This window comes from Gopherus evgoodei, chromosome 1, assembly GCF_007399415.2.
Source record: "Gopherus evgoodei ecotype Sinaloan lineage chromosome 1, rGopEvg1_v1.p, whole genome shotgun sequence".
Classification (NCBI taxonomy): domain Eukaryota; kingdom Metazoa; phylum Chordata; order Testudines; family Testudinidae; genus Gopherus; species Gopherus evgoodei.
The window spans coordinates 134,511,232-134,530,904 of record NC_044322.1 but is presented as its reverse complement, the minus strand read 5'-3'; the positions used below and the strand labels follow the sequence as shown (position 1 = coordinate 134,530,904).

The following is a 19,673-nucleotide window of genomic DNA, read 5'->3' as shown; positions in this document are numbered from 1 at the left end:
TTCTCTGAAGAGGTTACAACCTTAGTTAATTTGCCTAATCATCTCTTGCTGTTCTCCTATTTACCCTTCCCATGAAAATATATATAACAACACATATGCAGTTGCATTTTAATACAACGGACTCCAAATCTATTAACAGAATTCAATCAAGTATAATTCAGTAAACTTCATTTAGTAGAATATTGCAGGAAATTGTCCGTCTGCCACATCCCAGTTCATCACTAGGTGGCAAGGGAGAGCTCATTCAGATGTTAGCTTGTAGGGTAACTCCTCACTTAAAAGTCCTTCTGCTTAATATTGTTTCATTGTTACCTTGCTGATCAGTTAGGGAATATACTCATTTAAAGTTGTGCAATGCTCCACTCTTACCTTGTTTGGCTCCCTGCTTTCTCCACAGCTGTCAGCCCCCCCCCAGCACCTCCCACCTGCTGGCACACCCAGCAAATCTCCACCTTCCCCTTCTCCTCCCCCCCCCCATCTGGGGCAATCAGCAGGCTTGCAACGTTTTGGAGGCAGGAGGGAGGAGTGAGGACTCAGCATGCAGGCTCCCCCTCCCTCTCGAATGCCACAAGCCAGCTGATTGCCCTGGGCAGGAGGGGGGGGGGTGGGCAGGAATGGGAGCCTGCCCCTAGTCCTCGCTCCTCCCCACTCCCTTGAAAACACCTCAAGCCAGTTGATTGTCTGGGCAGGAGGGGTGGGGAGGAACCAGGACTCAGCGCACCTCCCCTCTCCCTTCCCTGCCTCCCGAATGCAGCAATCATCTGGCTTGTGGCATTTTCGAAGCAGGAGGGAGGGAGGAGTGAGGACTAGGCGCTCAGGTTCCCCCTCCCTCCCAAATGTGCAAGCATGCTGGCCTGCAGCATTTAGAAGGGGTGGGGAGGAGCCAGGACACAGCCTGCGAAGTAAAGGGAGAAGAGGCGGGTCAAGGGTGGTGGCTTGGGGGAAGTGGTGGAGTGGATGGGCTGAGAGTTGAGGCCCCCGCTCCTGGTGCTTGCAGAGTAGAGGAAGCTGCCATGGAACCTAACCCCTCCATTTACATTAATTGTTATGGGGAAATTGGATTTGCTTAACATCGTTTCACTTAAAGTCGAATTTTTCAGGAACATAACTACAACGTTAAGTGAGGAGTTACTATACCTGCATGAGACCTCACTGAAAGCATTACTTAGAATGCAAAATTTAGCTTTAAATAGAACCTTCACTGCAATGTTAACTGGGAGTAACTAGCATAATGCAATAATTAAGCAGTGGAACAGTCTCTCATGAGAAGTGGGAGAAGCTACATCTTACAATTTAAAAAAAAACTAGACAAAGCACTTGAAAAACATAGTGTAGAGAGAATCCTTAATTTGAAGGTGGATGCAGGGCCGGTGCTACCATTTAGGCAGCCTAGGCAACCGCCTAGGGTGCCTGAATAATTGGTGGGAACCGTTTTGCCGGAGGGGGCGGCAGGTGGCTCCAGTGGAGCTGCCGCAGTGGTGCCTGCGGAGGATCCGTTGGTCCGCAACTCCAGTGGAGCTACTGCAGTCCTGCCTGCGGACGGTCAGCTCCTTGCAAGGCTCCGGTGGACCTCCCGCAGGCACGACTGCGGCAGCTCCACCGGAGCCGCGGAGCACCGGACCCTCCACAGGCACCACTGCAGCAGCCCCACCGGAGCCGCCGGACCAGCGCGTGGGGCAGCGAAATTGCCATCTGCCTAGGGTGCTCAAACCCCTAGCGCCGGTCCTGGGTGGATGGCTGATATGCCTCTTCTCTCTGTAAGGCCATGTCTACATCTAAAATTTTGCAGCGCTGGTTGTTACAGCTGTATTAGTACAGCTGTATAGGGCCAGCGCTGCAGAGTGGCCACACTTACAGCAACCAGCGCTGCAAGTGGTGTTAGATGTGGCCACACTGCAGCGCTGTTGGGCGGCTTCAAGGGGGGTTCCGGGAACGCGAGAGCAAACCGGGAAAGGAGACCAGCTTCGCCGCGGTTTGCTCTCGCGTTCCCCGAACCACCCTGCAAACTGCAGGGAAGGAGACCTGCTTGCTTGGGGTTCCGGGAACGAGAGAGCAAACCGGGAAAGAAGACCAGCTTCGCCGCGGTTTGCTCTCGCGTTCCCGGAGCCACCCAGCAAACCGCAGGGAAGGAGACCTGCTTGCTCGGGGTTCCGGGAACGAGAGAGCAAACCGGGAAAGGAGACCAGCTTCGCCGCGGTTTGCTCTCGCGTTCCCGGAGCCACCCAGCAAACCGCAGGGAAGGAGACCTGCTTGCTCGGGGTTCCGGGAACGAGAGAGCAAACCGGGAAAGGAGACCAGCTTCGCCGCGGTTTGCTCTCGCGTTCCCGGAGCCACCCAGCAAACCGCAGGGAAGGAGACCTGCTTGCTCGGGGTTCCGGGAACGAGAGAGCAAACCGGGAAAGGAGACCAGCTTGATTACCAGAGGCTTCCTCCTTCCACGGAGGTCAAGAAAAGCGCTGGTAAGTGTCTACATTGGATTACCAGCGCTGGATCACCAGCGCTGGATCCTCTAAACCCGAGACAAAACGGGAGTACGGCCAGCGCTGCAAACAGGGAGTTGCAGCGCTGGTGATGCCCTGCAGATGTGTACACCTTCAAAGTTGCAGCGCTGTAACTCCCTCACCAGCGCTGCAACTTTCTGATGTAGACAAGCCCTAAGTCTAATGGCCAAAAGCTTCAGAGGGGAAAGAGCTCTCTACTCCCTCTACTGCTGAAAAGGAAAAAATTCCTCTAGTCAGCATAATTATACATGAACTTAGATTTCATAGGATGTGGGCTCCCAGAGAGGCTTGAGAGGGCAAAGAGCTAATTTTCAAGCAGTAGAGATTCTATGCTGAGGTCCTAAGTGCTCTTGGCTCCCCTTTTTTGGAGGCTTGCTGAAAGAGGCAATGCAGGCTGATTACAATGTCGAGAGAAGATGTAGAGAACAGAAGAACTGAGTACACTACCATGATGTCCTGCTTTTCCAGCACTTTAATAAAGTTGAATCACTAAGATGGGGTAGGTAGTTGTGGTTCCAGACAAGCAGCTTTCTTATGACTAGAGATAAATATTCAGACACAGACACTCTACTACTAATCCCTGATCCCAGCTATGAGTGGGGTTTGGAGGATGAGTGAGGTGGTATGGTCCAGGCACTTTTAATACCCGTGAAACATTCTCACTGGTGGGTGAGATGGGCGTTAGATGGATTGCTGGAACGGGAAGTGTATTTTACTCTTTATTTGCATACATATATGTGAGTGTGTGTGTGTATCTATGTTATGTTATGTTGCTGTGTTTTTCCAAGTGTATGACTGTGTTCTCTTTCCCTTAATAAAGATGTCCTTGTTTGTACACAGTCTGGGAGTGGGGAAGTCCTGCCTGTGAAGGGAGTGTTTGGTTTTCCTAGGATTTTGGGTGGGGTTAGTTATTTGTTTGGATTCGTTATTTGTCAAGAGTGACCCTAGATATATTGAATCCCGCCTTTTTTGCTGCTCTTAACCATGTGGAAAAACACATATGTCTTTAATTTTGATTACTATAATAATGCTTGCTGTTCCCCCATGCCATCCCTATGGACTTTTGTCAGATGTCTCTTCTAAGTGCTTTTATTCTGCTGGACTTTGTCAGAGAGGAAGCAGAGTCTGAACTCAATATAGTATTCTTTCTGGTTAAACAAAACAGAAGAATCTTTTCAGTTGGTACAGGATGGGGAAAAAAACTCAAAAAGCAGAGGATTTACACTAATTTACACCAGTTGAGGATCTGACCCATGTAAATAGAAGCCTCTTTGCCTATTACTTTAGCCATTCCCTGAGGCTCTCTCTGAAAACAAGGCTGAAGGAACAGCACTATAATGGAAATGTATAGTTATATAAACATTCTGCAAAATTATGCTCTATAGTAGTATTTATGACAGATTATAATCAGATAGGAATATGCCAAGTGATTTGATATGAATGATTTACAGAGCTTTCTCCAATCAGGCACGAGACAGAATAAGGCTGGAAAAAAAATGTTTTTGAACATCCACAAAAACCTTTTTGAAGCAAATGCACTTCCCAATATAACAAAATTCTAGCAAAATACTGGGAAATAAGTTTAAATCGAGTGCTCTTTGCTGATACTTCATTTTACTCCCCCCTAGGTTGAAATAGGTTCAGCAGAAGATAAGTGACAAATCCAATACCACAAAAGTCAGTCTCCACAAAGCTCCGGTCACTGCGTTTGCCAGTCGGAGTATGAACCAGCGAGAAAGCCAGGCGGCGGGCATCCCACACAGGAGATCCACCCGGTAGTCCGGGCCCGGGGCTCTGGGCAGGCCCCGGCAGGAGCAGCTGCGGGGCGAGCGGCAGGATGGCGTGCAAGTTTGCAGAGCACCTGCTGTTCTGTCAGACCTGGCCCCGCCATTGTGTTAGTCCCCGACTCTCAGGAGCAATAACCATCATTCATATACCTGCATAACAATCGCAGGTGTAACGCAAGCTGTGCTTATCCCGAAGAGGACGTGTAATGAAATCCTGGGTCGGCTCAAGCCCCGATTCAATATGTGTAAACATCCTGCCATGAAACCCAATAGCTGTGGGATAGCTGACAAGGGACTACAACCAGCGAAACAACACGCTGCGAGGGGCACTTGCCCCAGGGCGAGGGTGGCCCATTATTAACACCTCCTTCCCCCACTCGACAGGCAGCGATTGGGGGAGGGGTCCTCTTCATGTGGCCATGTACTTCCCTGATGGGCTCATGCCCGGGAAAGTTTCAGCCGCCTTTGGATATCTCCCACCCCCGTTTCGTCCCCCACTAGTTCACCCGGCTGCGCTCGGAGCGGCGCTTGGGGATGCGGGGTGCGCCCGGCGGGGGAGGCAGCCGCAGGACACCCGGCTGCCCTCCCCTCCCGCCGCGTACGAGGGGACTGGGCAGATCCCGTGCGCATCGCTGCCGCGGGGGGAGTGACTCTGGCAGGCTCTGGAGCGCTGCGATAAAAGCTCCCGCGGCTGCTGCCTCCTTCTCTCCCATTTTCGCCACTAACCCACCCCGCCCGCCCGCCCCCCGGCGCAGTGACCGCGGCGGCTGCAAAGCCTCAGCGCACACAGGGCGCCCTGCGGCCAGCATGAGCCTCCCGCTGCCGGCGCCGGGACCGGCCCCTGCGGACTCCACATCTGCAGCAGCAGCAGCCCCGCGCGGCGCGGGCACCCGCTGACCGCCCCGCTCCGGGACCCGGAGTCGGCGCTCGCCCCGAGGGGCGGGGAGGACACCCGCCCTCCTGCCCCCGACACACAGCCATTCCCCGCAGCGCTCCGCTCGGGGCGGCCGCCACCATGTCCGCCCAGAGCCTGCTGAACAGCGTCTTCTCCTGCTCCTCCCCGGCCGCCGCCTCCTCCAAGAGCCTCTCCAAGCGGCGGCTCCGCCAGACCCGCAGCCTGGACCCAGCCATCATCGGCAGCTACAGCCGGGAGGAGGGGGACGCCCCGGCCAGGACGCCCCGAGCCAGGGCGGCTGGCGGCCCCTCGGCGGAGTGCCTGGCCGCCTTCTCCTCCCGCGCCCTGCTGCGCCCGGGGGGCGGCCCGCTCTGCGGCTCGCTCTCCACCCCCAGCACCCCGCTGGAGAAGTCCCCCTCGGGCAGCTTCCACTTCGAGTACGAATCCAGCCCCCGGGGCAAGAGGAACACGGCCTGGGAGCTGCCCTTCCTGGCGCGCACGCCCTCCGCCTCCGCCCTCAGCGCCCCTGGCGGCGGCGCCGGCACCGGCACCAACAGCATCTTCTTCTCCCCGAGGAAGTGGCTCCAGCAGAGAAAGGGGCAGCAGGCGCCCAGCAGCCACCCCTCCTCCTACATCGTGTGGAAATCCGAGGTAGGGCTCCCCTTCAGCGCGAGAGTGCCCCCAGCCAGCTGGGCCGAGAGAGGTGGCAGGATGGACCCTCCCCTCGGGACAGGGCTCCCGGGAATCCCCAACTTTCTCAAGTATCAGAGGGGTAGCCGTGTTAGTCTGGATCTGTAAAAGCAGCAAAGAATCCAGTGGTCCTTCTGCTCTGAGGGCAGGCTCCCTTGGTCCTACTGGGGTGGATCTCCCTCCCCCCATCCCTTCCGCTCCTTCTGCACATTGGGAAAGGGGCCCTGCTCATCTCTCTCTTCCCAGGTCGCTGAGCTATCCACGAGCTCCTGGTTTGCGTTAGTCAGATACTAGGGGCATTTGGCTTCTGCCGCTGCTGTTGTTAGAGGTCAAAGGAGGAGTTGTGTGGCCGAGGAGAATCCCATGGCTGTAGCAGGTGCCTTTCCTGGTCTGTCAGTGAGGACGGGAGAGCACTTGACAGGTTTGGCCGATAGAGTGCACCTAGAGCACTGAAGGAGAGTTCCGAGTGGCTGTACGCTGCCTTTCCAGCCTCGGCTGAGTCCGGGAAAGCGGGGGAGGGGGATGTGTCCATGGGTCTTGCTGTGTATGTTCCTTAAGAATTGAAATATGTGATCAGTCACATATTTCTGAAGTCTGTTCCTAGTAATTCTCTTATTCGCGTTTGTAGTAGAAACAAACAAGAATCAAGCATATATGCACAAACACAGAAACAACAAACACACACAGAATTATAAATACTTATGGATAGCTGTAGATATTAATTGTTGTGCACTCTTCAAAAAACACATACTTTTTCACAGATATTTCTTTAAAGAATACAGGGGTTTTAAAGTTAAACTCGATCTGCTTTGTTGGCAGGGTAAACTTTTGTATTTGATGTTTCTAAGATTAATTCCATATATAGTTGTACTGGGCACATAAAACTCTCCCCTCCCACTCTAACACCTCATAAACTTGAATATGTAGTGGCTTCTAACAAGATAGGCGCATTATTTTTATTGCGCACACCCGGTGATCTCAGTTTATCTGACCACATAGATGCGTTTGAGCCACATGAGTAGCCACTGCATTCCAAAACAAATCTAATTTAACAATGCAAATATTTATTGGTTTAGTTTATGTCTTATGTTCTGTAGTTATAGCTGGTTGACAGCACTATTAAAATAATGTGACATTGTTTGTTGATTGTAATTGGTTTGAAGATCAAGTATAGCTGTAAACTACTTACGTTTAAATGTGGCACAAGTTAGCCCTTCTATTTTTGGTACAGTTTTTATTTTGTTAATTATTTGTGGTTAATTTTTTTGATGCATTCAAATTGCAGTTAGAAGGTAACCTTCTTCCATAAGGACAACAAGGTAGAGTTATAAGGTACATTTCCCATTCCTGAAGAAGAGCTTTATATAAAATAGAAAGCTTATCTCTTGTCACCAACAGAAGTTAGTTAAATAAAAGATACTACCTCATCCACCTTTTCTCTCATTTCTATAGCAGTTAATGAAATCTCATCCATCATTCTAGTACTGATGTAGAATTCTTAAGTAAAATGCTTAATATGAGTATGATTTGTGGTTCAAAATTAAGCTGAAAACTATCATGACAGAGGAATAGAAGATAGTTGTAAGAGCAAAATATAACACTAAACATAAAAGCTCTCAACAGCTATCAATGCTGTATGGTGACAAAGAGCTGTATACTTGATGTAAAGGAGACTGGGGATTAAATACATGGTTTGGAGAATAGGAACATTGAAAGTTTTGGTCAGAAGTTATTCAGAATTTTTTACATGTAAACACATTTTAAATTATATAGGAGTTACATTCAGTAGATATCAAAGAAAATTTATGGGAGTAGTAGTTTCAGTAGCAAAAACACACACAGTGAAACATTGGACAAGGTAATCTGGACTTTAATGTCAGCATACGTTAAGGGTAGGAATGCATGTGCCCTGTCATGATGAGTTCAGAACTGGTAAATAACACTTTCTAGGATAATTAAGGTGTGTGATTTTCATTCAGTGATTGCTTAACCTAGTCCAGGATTTAGGCAGCCCGTGGTCCTCCATCCTGCAAAGAGCTCTACATAGGCAGATCCTTGCATCTCCACCAATTAGGGTGACCAGATGTCCTGATTTCATAGGGACAGTCCAGTTATTTGGGGCTTTTTCTTACATAAGTGGCTATTACTCCCCATCCTCTGTCCCAGTTTTTCAGACTTGCTATCTGGTCACCCTACCACCAATCCCTAGTGAAATCAGCATGTGTGGCTGGAGGGATGTCTTCATGGAGTTCTTTGCAAAATGGAGGCAATGTGTGGTGTAACTGTACAGCACTGGATGTGTTCCTTAGTCTGCAAACTAAAGAGCAAGGGGGATTGACAGTGTTGGTGTGTATCTAGCATTCTTAAATAAATAAATCACTTTTTCATTCATTAGTTGTCTTATAGCACTTTACCATGTGGAATTTTACAACATGGGACCTTTAGTTGAATTTAAACCCAATATGGTTTCATATGTTGTTTGTTACAGTGCTGTTCTTTTCCAGGTTTTTATTTGACTCCATGAAATTTGAATACTCTATTTATAACTATCATTTATGAGGTTAAGAAAATGAGTATGTTAGTAAGTAATCTCTTACACTTTGAGGAAGTCATTCTGGCAAGGGCAGATTTTTAGAGAAACAGATACATATGTGTTTAATGATACACTTTTATATGTTTTTTTTAATTTAATTCACCATAAGGCTGAGACAATATGCATGAAATTTCAGTGCAACGGAAGAGATTTGAGGAAGTTTCCAGCAGTTCAAAATACAAGTTTAGGCCCCAGTCCTTTAAGGAAATACATGTGTCCGGCCCCCTGAGCAGACTCTTCTGAGGCTTACTACAGCTCTGTGAGAGTGCAAGGGTCAGTCTATGTGAACCCCCTGGCATGACTAGGGACTTGGAATGAAAGTTTCTTTTCAACCATAGCCAGAGCATTTGCTATGGATGAATGCTGGAAATGTAGAGCTATGATAGGTTGTATCTAATAAGCATGTTGGCATGGAGTTTGAATGTGAAAACTGAAGTGAATGAGGTGGCAGGGTTATGTGAAGATCCTTCCCATACAATAGTAATACTTGACCGTTACAGAGCACTTTATATTGTCAATGTGCTGTGCAAACGTTAATTACTCACCCATATAGTCAGCAATAATTAAAAATGTAAATAACTGTAATTTGTATCTTTAAAAAATGTATGCAAGTAGTCTTCCCATTGAATACATTAGTAAAACTTCTATGTACAGTCATTAATTCTATTTCAGCTCTTGTAATGTGTATTCAACCTAGTACCATCAGAAAATCATGTTTATAAATAACCTATTTAATTATTTCATATCCATTCCTTATTAATTAAAGCCTTATCCCTAGGCTGGGAAATAAAGAATTCTGCTTTTATAGTGCAACACCATCACTGTGGCAAAATAAGTTGGTTGACGTGTTAGAGTAGAATGATCTGAAATGGTGAACATGAGGTAATTATTTATAATACTGTAACTTTAAAAGGTACAGAATCTAAATTATCACCATCCCTTGTAGCACATCTATAGTTATGTCAGATGGAAAAAGGAAGTTCATAATGAATAAGAGTTTACTCAGCTGTTAAAAACTCTGCTATAGACTAAAACTGTACATGGATGCTTTATATATATACTTCCAATTTATTAGTTTTAGGATTATAAATGAATTACAAATACTTCTTATATTAATTTTACTCCTACGTTTTTGATATAATTATACTTTTTGATAAGTGTTCAGAGGAAAATGATGGTCTAGTGTTTAGGGCAGTAACCTAGGACTTGGAAGACCTGCTCCACCTCTACAGATTTCCTGTGTGGCATTGAGCAAGTCATTTAGCATCTCTGGGCCTCAGTTCCCCATCTGTAAAGTAGGGCTAACAACACTGCCCTACCTCCCATGAAAGTTGTGGGGGCAAAGACATTAAAGATAGTGAAGTGCTCTGATACTATGGTGATGAGGGCCATGTAAGTACCTGAGGTAGAGGTCCAAATATTTCCCCATGTGCACAGTGAAAACAGCTGGGCTACACACTGAAGCGTTTCTAGAGGAGAAGCAGGGGTGGTGCCAGCCTCTTCCTGGTGGGGAGGCTGAGGTGGCTAGACAGAAAATTGGTGGGGCTGTGCCCCCCATTGCTATGATGTCCTGCTCCTCTCCATGGCCCTGCCCCTGCTCTTCCAAAGTTCTGGCCTTGTCTCCTCCTCTTTTCTCCCCAAGACCCCACCCCCTGGCCGGGGCCAGTTGTGCTGGAACTAAGGTACTGGAGGTGCTGGCTTGAAGTAGTAATAACAAAAACCAAATACATGGTTTCCATGGTTTCCATCATCAGTATGCACACTATAAAAATTGTTCCAGCACCCTGGCTGGGGCTGTAACTGCTCCTCAGCTCCCTATTGCTCTTCGACTGCTCCCAGTTAGTAACTGCCACCAGAGGCAGAGCCCTTGTGGAGCAGTGACCGTGGGGGATGGGGCCCAGGCATCCAGGCCAGAACGGGTCAGTCTGTGCTGCTATGGGGAGCCCCGGACCCTCCACCTGCCCTGGGTTGTGCGCCCCAGCAGGCAGGGACATGGGCTGGGTGGCTGCTCTTGAGCTCCCCACCCCTTGCTTGGGCTTATTCCTGCACTACTGCTGGTGGCAGCACTGCCCTCTTCAGAGCTGGGTAACCGGCCAGCAGCCCCAGCTCTCTCCACTCTGCCTTCAGAGCTGGGAGGCAGGAGAGTGGTGGCTGCTGCAGGGAGCCTGTCATGGTATAATTCCTCACTCTGAACCTTAGCATCCAAAAGATGGGGTACCAGCATGAATTCCTCTAAGCTCAATTACCAGCTTAGTACTTGTAGCGCTGCCACCAATCAGAAATTCCAGTGCCTGGTACACTCTGGTCCCCCCCAAAACCTTGCCCGGGGACCCCCAAGACCCAGTCCCTCTGGATCTTAACACAAGGAAAGTAAACCCTTTCCCTCACTGTTGCCTCTCCTAGGCTTCCCCTCTCTGGGTTACCTTGGATGATCACTGTGATTCAAACTCCTTGAATCTTAAACAGAGAGGAAAATCCACCTTCCCCCCTCCTTCTCTCTCCCCCTCCCAGACTCTCCCTAAGAGAGAAAGTAATCAGAACACAGAGAGAAATTAACCTTTCTCTCCCCCTTCCCTCCTTTCTCCCCACCAATTCCCTGGTGGATCCAGACCCAGTCCCCTGGGGTCTCACCAGAATAAAAAAAAAATAAATCAGGTTCTTAAACAAGAAAAGCTTTTAATTAAAGAAAGAGAAACAGTAAAAATTATCTTTGTAAATTTAAGATGGAATATGTTACAGGGTCTTTCAGCTATAGACACTGGGAATACCCTCCCAGCCTAAGTATACAAGTACAAATTAAAATCCTTTCAGCAAAATACAAACTTGAACTCCTTCCAGACAAATACACATTTGCAAATAAAGAAAACAAACATAAGCCTATCTCGCCTTATCTACTTACTATTCTGAGTACATAAGAGTCTGTATCAGAGAGATTGGAGAGAAACCTGGTTGCACGTCTGGTCACTCTCAGAACCCAGAGAGAACAACAACCAAAAACTAACAGCATACACACAAACTTCCCTCCCTCAAGATTTGAAAGTATCCTATCTCCTGATTGGTCCTCTGGTCAGGTGACAGTCAGGCTCACTGATTTTGTTAACCCTTTACAGGCAAAAGAGATATGAAATACTTCTGTTCTATTAACTCTTACTTATCTGTTTATGACAGAGCCTAAGGCAAATTTTGGGGTGGCAATAGCTCCATAAGCCCCTCTCCCCTCCAGCACTGCCCCGAGGAGAAATATGTAGGAAGAATCTCTTTTCTTCTTATCTTTTTGGCCAAGCAGTTCCCATAGCTGCTTGCTCCAGTCTCCATGACGCGTGCTGCCTGGTGGGGAAAGAGAAGCATATGGGCAATTAGAGGATCTGTCTTCGAATCAAATGGTAGGTATTAAAAAAAAATAACCTGGAGAAGAATACCCTGCATCTTCTCCAAATCCCAGCTGTGTACAGATGTTCAGAGAGCCCCTGTGAAACTAGGCTGTCATGATATGTGTGGAAACCCATGTGTCAGATCTTCATATCCTCATGTCACTCGAACAGCTGGATAAGAATGACTTGCCCAATTCTATTCAGACTTTACAGAACGTACTATATGTGGAATCACCCACTGTTCAAAGTTCTCTGTAATAATTATGCATGTGAGGCTGAGCTAAGGATAGTGTTACCTTTTTATTTCAGTTATTTGGCTTTGGCATTTTATAAATAGACCCTCTTTGGAATGATTTCTGAAGGCTGACTTGTAGCTTTGCACAATTTGACATTCACTAATGACTTTAAAAATCAAAGTTACGTGTGGGATTTCAAGCTTCAATAGTAAACTATGCTAACCAAGTCATGTAAAGTTATTAGGCTTTAAATGGTCTTGATTCTGCAACAAGATTCTAATGGATTTGAAGGAATGGTGTAAAGAAGAGTCCTGCAATTCTCTAGGAACTTTATCTCTTTTTTACTTCTCAACTCTTGCTTTCCAGGTGCATTGATAGTAACTGGATGAATAAGAAAGTTTTATAACTAAGAGAATATTTTTAAGTGGAGCATTTATTGTGTATTATTTGTATTACTGTAAAACCACAACAAGAAGTCTTTCCTTGCTCATATGTGACCTATTTAAATAAGGGCTTAATCCTGGTTGTACTGAAGACAGTGGAAAAACTCCAGATGTGTTCCTCAGTTTCTTTTCAGATGTCAGCTCTGCTTTTAAGAAATTTCTTAAAGAAAAATTCCTGTTTTTCACTTGCCAAAAAAAAGTCTTGTTTTCAATTATTTTTTCTATTTAGTAAATATTTTACATATAAATGATGTTTGTTTTTAAGTAAACTGAATACTTTTGAAAAGGTCATATAAATATTTGGATGATTACCTAAGGCCCCAATTCTGCAAAAACTTTACTTAAGCTAGTCCCACAGAAGTTAAGGATTTATTTGTTTGCTACATCAGAAGGTATATATCTTTTTAATGACTGAAATACATTTGCAAACTGAAAAGTCTAGCAGTATTCAGAACTGAATTTTTCTTTTAACTGTCAGCTTATGTAAAGTCTGCTGCTTATTCTTCTGCACTTAATATTAGAATAGAAAACCACAGTATGAAATGTATCTGTTTTGTTTTGCTGTGGTGGAGAAGCTTCCATTTTTCAGACCTGTGTCTTTCTAGCGTGTTTTTGCTGTGATGAGTTGGATGGGAGGACAGCCCAAGGTTCTCCTACAAGATCTACACCAGGGTAGGCAACCTATGGCACATGTGCCAAAGGCGACACGCGAGCTGATTTTCAGTGGCACTCACACTGCCTGGGTCCTGGCCACCAGTCTGGGGGTTCTGCATTTTAACTTAATTTTAAATGAAGCTTCTTAAACATTTTATAAACCTTATTTACTTTACATACAACCATAGTTTAATTATATATTATAGACTTATAGAAAGAGACCTTCTAAAAACGTTAAAATGTATTACTGGCACGTGAAATCTTAAATTAGAGTGAATAAATGAAGACTCGGCACAGCACTTCTGAAAGGTTGCCGACCCCTGAGCTACACAATTCAAATTACAGCCTGATCATTCTGCTAATGTACTGTGTCTATTACTCAGGAATAAACAGTGTAAGCATCCTTAGCCAATGGACTGTTTTGTAAAAACTCTTGTTAAAGTAGTGGCAACACATCAGTGCATGCTTCTTACATCGGAAGCCCTTCTATTTTCTCTTCTGGATGTTGGGAAGGAAGAGGAACTCTTTTCCCCACTCCTTTTCCAAAGGCTCTGGAGTACTGTATCAAGCTGGGGAATCAGCTCCCCTACCCTTCCTCCTGGGTGTTGTGAGAGACACTTAATTCGACATTCTTGTTCAATTTGGATGGCCCTCCATCATGAATAGCTCCAGTGCACTCTACTGCTGCTTAGAGCTTTTCCAAGCAGAAACAAAGTGAAAACTGGCATTATTTTTGTCAGTTTCCCTACTGCCTGGGTAAGGTTCTGAAAAGAAGCTGAGCAATAAACTAGGGGATCATTAATGTCACTGCAAGCTGCTGGTTTGCAAAACTATGAACAAAAGCAGGGGCACTGAAGCTGCCTGTCTATACACTTGGGAGGACAACGCTGCTTTAGTTTAATTATTTCACAATTAATCTTTGAAATCATAAGGGCGGATAACTTAAGGCATGATTTTCAGAAGATGTGAACACCCACAAATCCAGTTAAAGTCAGTGGGAGCTCTGCACAATTGAAAATCAGTCCCTTAATATTTTAAAAGCTTAATTCTGTAGACTTTGATAACATCACCCCTATCTGCCCCCTCACTTGCCAGCATTTCCTACTCACCTTGCTGGCAGGGGCGGCTCTAGCTTTTTTGCTGCCCCAAGCACAGCAGGCAGAGTGCCTTCGGCGGCTTGCCTGCAGGAGGTCCGCCGGTCCTGTGGCTGCCGAATCTGCCCTCGCAGGGACCGGCAGGGTGCCACCTGTGGCTTGCTGCCCCAGGCACGCGCTTGCTGCGCTGATGTCTGGAGCCGCTGCTGTTTGCTGGGTAGGCAAATGGTATTTTTAAGCTTAGTGCTCAGAAATTAAAAACTATACTGACTGGGATGGGGCACAGAAATATCAAGCTAGAAAAAGAGCAAATAATATTTCATTAGAAAGCTTTCTATAACTTAATACTATTGGTAATTGGAATGAGGGGTCCTTTTATGATACAGGTGTATATTTCCTTGGGGCCTCATGTGGATAGTATCTCTGAAGTCAATGGGACAACTCAAGTTGAGTAAGGGCTATTCACATGAATATGAGTTTGCAGGATGAGATCGTTAAGCATTAGTGATTACATTGCACATGATGTTTAGACTCCGTTTTAAAAAAAATGTTTAGACCGGGGAAGGTTTTTCTACAATAGTTTTTCTACTTCCTGTCACATTGCAGCTTCTGTGCAAAATTTCTAAATAAAAAAGCTTCTCCTTTATAGTTTGTTTGCAAAAAGAGGAGCATGGAGAATTCTTGTGTTGTATTCTTTGATCATTCATAAAGAAGGCCTGAAAGGCATATGTTTGTGTCTTAAATATTCTGTAGCTTCCTTATTTTGAAAAATCAAAGATGGGTTAGTGAATCTGTAGCAAAGGTATTCTTTCTCCAAAGTTTTCATCAGGCATTGGAATTAGAAAGGTGTTAATGTGACAACTTCCCTCTTGAGGATTGAACTGGAGATCTCCAGAGCTACAAGCATACATGGCTACAGCTGGAGCTGAAGAGGCAATGCTCCCTAGGTGGCTGCTGTAGCATTTTATAGCCTCTGTAGGTCACCGCAGAAGGGAATCTAAAACACACGACATGCTCACCAGCAGAGACGCTGACTTCCCCAGTTCTTGAGGGATGCTCCACCCCTGCTCCACAATTCTCTTGTGGTGTCACGGTATTAATCATTCTCCAGTTGCCACAGTGTAGAAGACCTGAATTTCTATCCTTAAAAAAACTGAAAAAAACAAACACTTTTGTCACAGGTTTTTCAGTTTTTCCTCTTAATTATTAAAAAATTGGTGCCAAAAAAGCACAAGCCAACTCTTTTTTTTTATTTTGCCAGGTTCCCTTTAATGTGTAGTGTAATATCCTAGAACATAAAGGATGTGTGGTGTGGTTGGAACAACACTGCTATTTTGAAATGTAACTCGTGCACTTCCTGAATTACATTCTTTTTTGACTGAACCAGGAGGTTAGGATGTGAGGAGAAGAAGCCAAATGCTACTCCTGCTTAACAGCAAGTAAAGGAGGGGCAGGGGAGGTAAACTGGGATTCAAATTACACAACTCTTGTTAGCCAGAAGCTGATATTCAGGGCTCAATCCTGCAAGGTGTAGAGCACTCTGATCTTAAACTAGCAAAGTATTTAAGGATATCCTTTACTTTAAGTGAGAAGTCCCACTGAAGACAAAGATATTTGGAATAATACATGGGTTTCTTTTTGTTGATTTCTTTCAATCATAGATCTTCAAAGCCATTACTATTGGTCTTCTGTCTATTTTTTTCCCTTAACAATGATTAATGTCTATACAAATACCTGGCCTGCTTTTTCATTTAAGTTTTTAACTTTTCCTTGTATTACCTACAACATCTACTGCAAGGTAGGTGTATGTTCCACTGTAGCCGAGAGAAAGCAAGATCCAATAATTGATCAGATAATGGTGCCTTTTGAGAGGTGTTGGAACTGTGATGCACTTCCCCTGCTGGACATCCACCAGATGGTTGTACTGGATCAAAATAGTGAATACTCATGGGCTCTTGGCTTCCTGGAGCAGAGCAAAGTTTAGGCTCTGTATCTCTGGTTCTGCATCGCTAGGCACGTGCTCAAGGTGCTGACCCATGTCTGAGACCCCTCAGCCCTGGGAATCTGCAGTCCTATTGCCTAGACCCTGAAACTAGTTTCTCCCGGTTGTCTCCATGTGATCCTCTTGGCCAGTCTACAAGCCCCTTTAGGTGATCAGGGTACCCCATCAGGTGATCTGGTTTTTGTTATCATGCGCCTGAAGGTCAGAATGAAAAAATTGGTTTATTTTAGCTCTGCTACCTTCTATAGCCAACTCATTGTATGGTGGAAGTAGACCAGTCAAATCTTAGTGAGTCTTGATGTTCCTGTAACATCTGTCAAGATAGGGTCACATGTGTTAGCAAATAGCTTGTTTGATAAACGTGATACAGGGAGTAAATAATAAAATCAATCAAAATTGGTAAGTTTTACATATGTTTTAAGTATTGTAACTGTATTGGATTCAGGATATGAGATAGACAAACTAGGTGAAGTAATATTTTCTATTGGACCAACTTCTGTTGGTGAAAGAGACAGGTGTTCGAGCTCCACAGAGCTCTTCTTCAGGTCTGGGAAAGCTGTGTGGAGCTTGAAAGTGTGTATCTCTCTCTAATAGAAGTTGGTCCAATAAAAGATATAGACAAAGCGGTGAGGTAATAAGGTTTACGTAGACAGATTTCCTAGACTGTCACAAAGGGATACACTTGAATGTCAGCTCAGTGTGTGAGGATTTAAGTGAGCATTGATGCACATTCGTACAGAAGTTGAGACTATATGCCAAAGGTGTAAAGTACATGTTTGTAAATATGGGTTAAATTTGATTTAAAACGATATAATCCTAAATTTGCATACAAAGATCATGCAGCTCCAAAATATACAACTGATTTGTTGAATGTGGTTCACAGTGATGTCACAATGAATGAACCTTCATAACATTGCTTTAAAAGACAGAGGTTGCAATGTTTCAAACCACTTTTCCTATGCTATTTTCAGTTCTTAATTTCTAGTTATCAGTGTGTGTTCAGCCATTATTGTATTAAACAGTGGTTTGCAGCACTGGCATTCTGTGTCTCTGAAATATTATTTCAATTTAATTGCCCCCTTTGAGAATAATTTGGTGAGAAACAAGTCGGCAGTGTTCTCCTCAGTTTTTATTTGCCTCTCTCTCTCTCTCTCTGAAAGAGCTAAAAATATTTCTCTTACAGGAAATGTTTCTCATTCTGTTACGTCTTTTGATTCCCTTAGGAGGTAGTACTTCTAATTTATTGAATAAGTCTTTCAGAATTGTGTTCTCGAAGACCTTCTTCACAATAGACTCTTTTGGATATGTTATCCAAGATATTTCACCTTCACTTGTTTTTAGAAGAGATGCAATCAGTTTTACAGTGACTTTAAGGAATGGGAAAAGCTGATGCTCACAGGTTATATGAAAGTTTAAAGATCAAGAGGAAAATCAAATGGCATATAGTTGCCTGAAGGTTAACAGATCTTCAGTAATTTCTTAAATTTCATAATATTTTGGTGATATGTTTTTGTTCTTCCTATACCATGAAGAAAAGTTTCTTTCTTTCTTTTTTTTTTTTTTTTTTTACTGTTTTAAATGAATTCTGGCCAAGCTTTGGACCATAATCTAATGTAATTTCTTTTGAAAGCATTTATGTATTTATGGAAAGACTTAACCCTCATAATAACATCCTGTTTAGAAGTTAAGTGCATTTGGTTGTTTTAATATATGTGTGTGTGGGTGTATGTGTGTCTTGGGGTTGACATTCCCTATGACTCAAAGAAAGACCCCTATTCTACTCTACACTATGGTACAACTATCTAGTTGTTACAGATTGTACTTTGTCAGATAAAAATCACAACATTCAATGGTTTGACCATGTTTGTGTGTTTGCATCTTAGGCTATGTCTACACTTACGGTGCTGTGTATGCTATAGACACTGCATATACCCCCAGTGTGGGTATAAATACTGTTGTAGACTGTGAGACACTGCTTAGTTGAGAAGGGTACAGACAGGCTAGAAAAGGGGTGAGCAAACTATATCCCACAGGCCGGATCCGGCCCATCAGGGCTTTGGATCTCGCCTGTGGGATTGCCACCCCCGTGGTGCCGCAGGCCCTGCAGCGCTCTCGGAAGCAGCTGGCACTACGTCCCTTGGGCGAGGGAGGGCAGAGGGTTCCGCATGTTGCACTCGCCTGCAGGCATCACCCCCCACAGCTCCCATTGGCCAGGAACGGGGAACCACGGCCAATGGGAGCTTCAGGAGAGGTACCTGCAAGCGAAGGCAACGCGCAGAGCCCTCTGCCCTCCCTCACCCCCGGCCCCAGGGGCAGCAGGGACATGGTGCCCCGCTGCCACCCCGGAACCGCTCCAGGTAAGTGGTGCCGGGCCAGAGCCTGCACTCTGAACCCCTCCTGTGCCGCACCCCTCTTGCACCCCAACCCCCTGCCCTGAGCCCCCTGGTGTACCCCACACCCCTCCTGCACCCCAATCCCTTGCCCTGAGCCCCTTCCCGCACACCACACTACCTCCCGCACCCCAACCCCCTGTCCCAGCCCTACATTCATGGCCCTGCATGCAGTTTCCTCACCCAGATGTGGCCTTTGGACCAAAAAATTTGCCGACCCCTGTGCTGGAACTTTAGGGCATATAATCCACATGACTCTGTATACACCCAGGCAGTGCCTCCCAGGTCTACTCTGCTATTTTTAGCAGTGTAGTGTTGCGCTGCCAGAGCCTTTCCCTACCACAGTGAAAGACTCTACCAGCAGGGAAAGGCTCTGGCAGGGGGAAGACAGCAGGGAAAAGCTCTGGCAGATCCCAACTCCTAGAGCCTTTCTCTGCCACAGGGAGCTGCTGGAGCCATTCCTTATCACACGGAAAGGCTCTGGTAGCTTGGAATGAGTCTGGCAGGAGGAAGGCTCTGGCGGCTCCCCACTGCTTGAGCCTTTCCCTCTTCTTCCCCTCCTGCCAATGCCTTTCACTGTCGTTTCATGTACCCTCCATGCCACAGCACGTGTCGACAAGGTCTAACATGTTGCTTAACCAGGCTTTGTATCAGTACGTTATGGGAATATCTAGGCAGCTCTCTCTCACCTTCTCAGCATGGGGTAGGGTACTTCAAGAACAGGCACAGACCTGCACCTGCACTCTGTGATGTCCTAATAATGCATTCACACAGCTTGGAGGAAGGAAAACTGGCCAAATGGATTTCATGGGTGTGGTCCTGTTCCTGCTTCCTTGGCTTGACTCATAGCATCTGCCTTGTGGTTCCCAACCTCTTTGTCTCCCACCTCTGACCCTCTGGTATTCTGACCAGCCTGACTCAAGTTCCCAATTCATGGTTCTGATCTCCAGTTTGTCTCTTGCTTCTGACCTTTGGGTATCCTGACCTAACCAACTCTTGACTCCTGTCTCATGACTG

At 45.8% G+C, this 19,673-nt stretch overlaps 1 protein-coding gene across 1 annotated transcript in view; it reads left to right on the top strand.

Moving 5' to 3' along the window:
* The first annotated feature begins 5,228 nt into the window (after positions 1-5,228).
* The window catches only part of ARHGAP6 (Rho GTPase activating protein 6), a 522,412-nt gene continuing 507,967 nt past the window's right edge, over positions 5,229-19,673 (top strand). Inside the window, exon 1 of the mRNA XM_030572709.1 lies at positions 5,229-5,834. Within this exon, the coding sequence (XP_030428569.1) occupies positions 5,304-5,834 (531 nt within the window). The 5' untranslated portion in view covers positions 5,229-5,303. The remainder of the gene's footprint in view (positions 5,835-19,673) is intronic.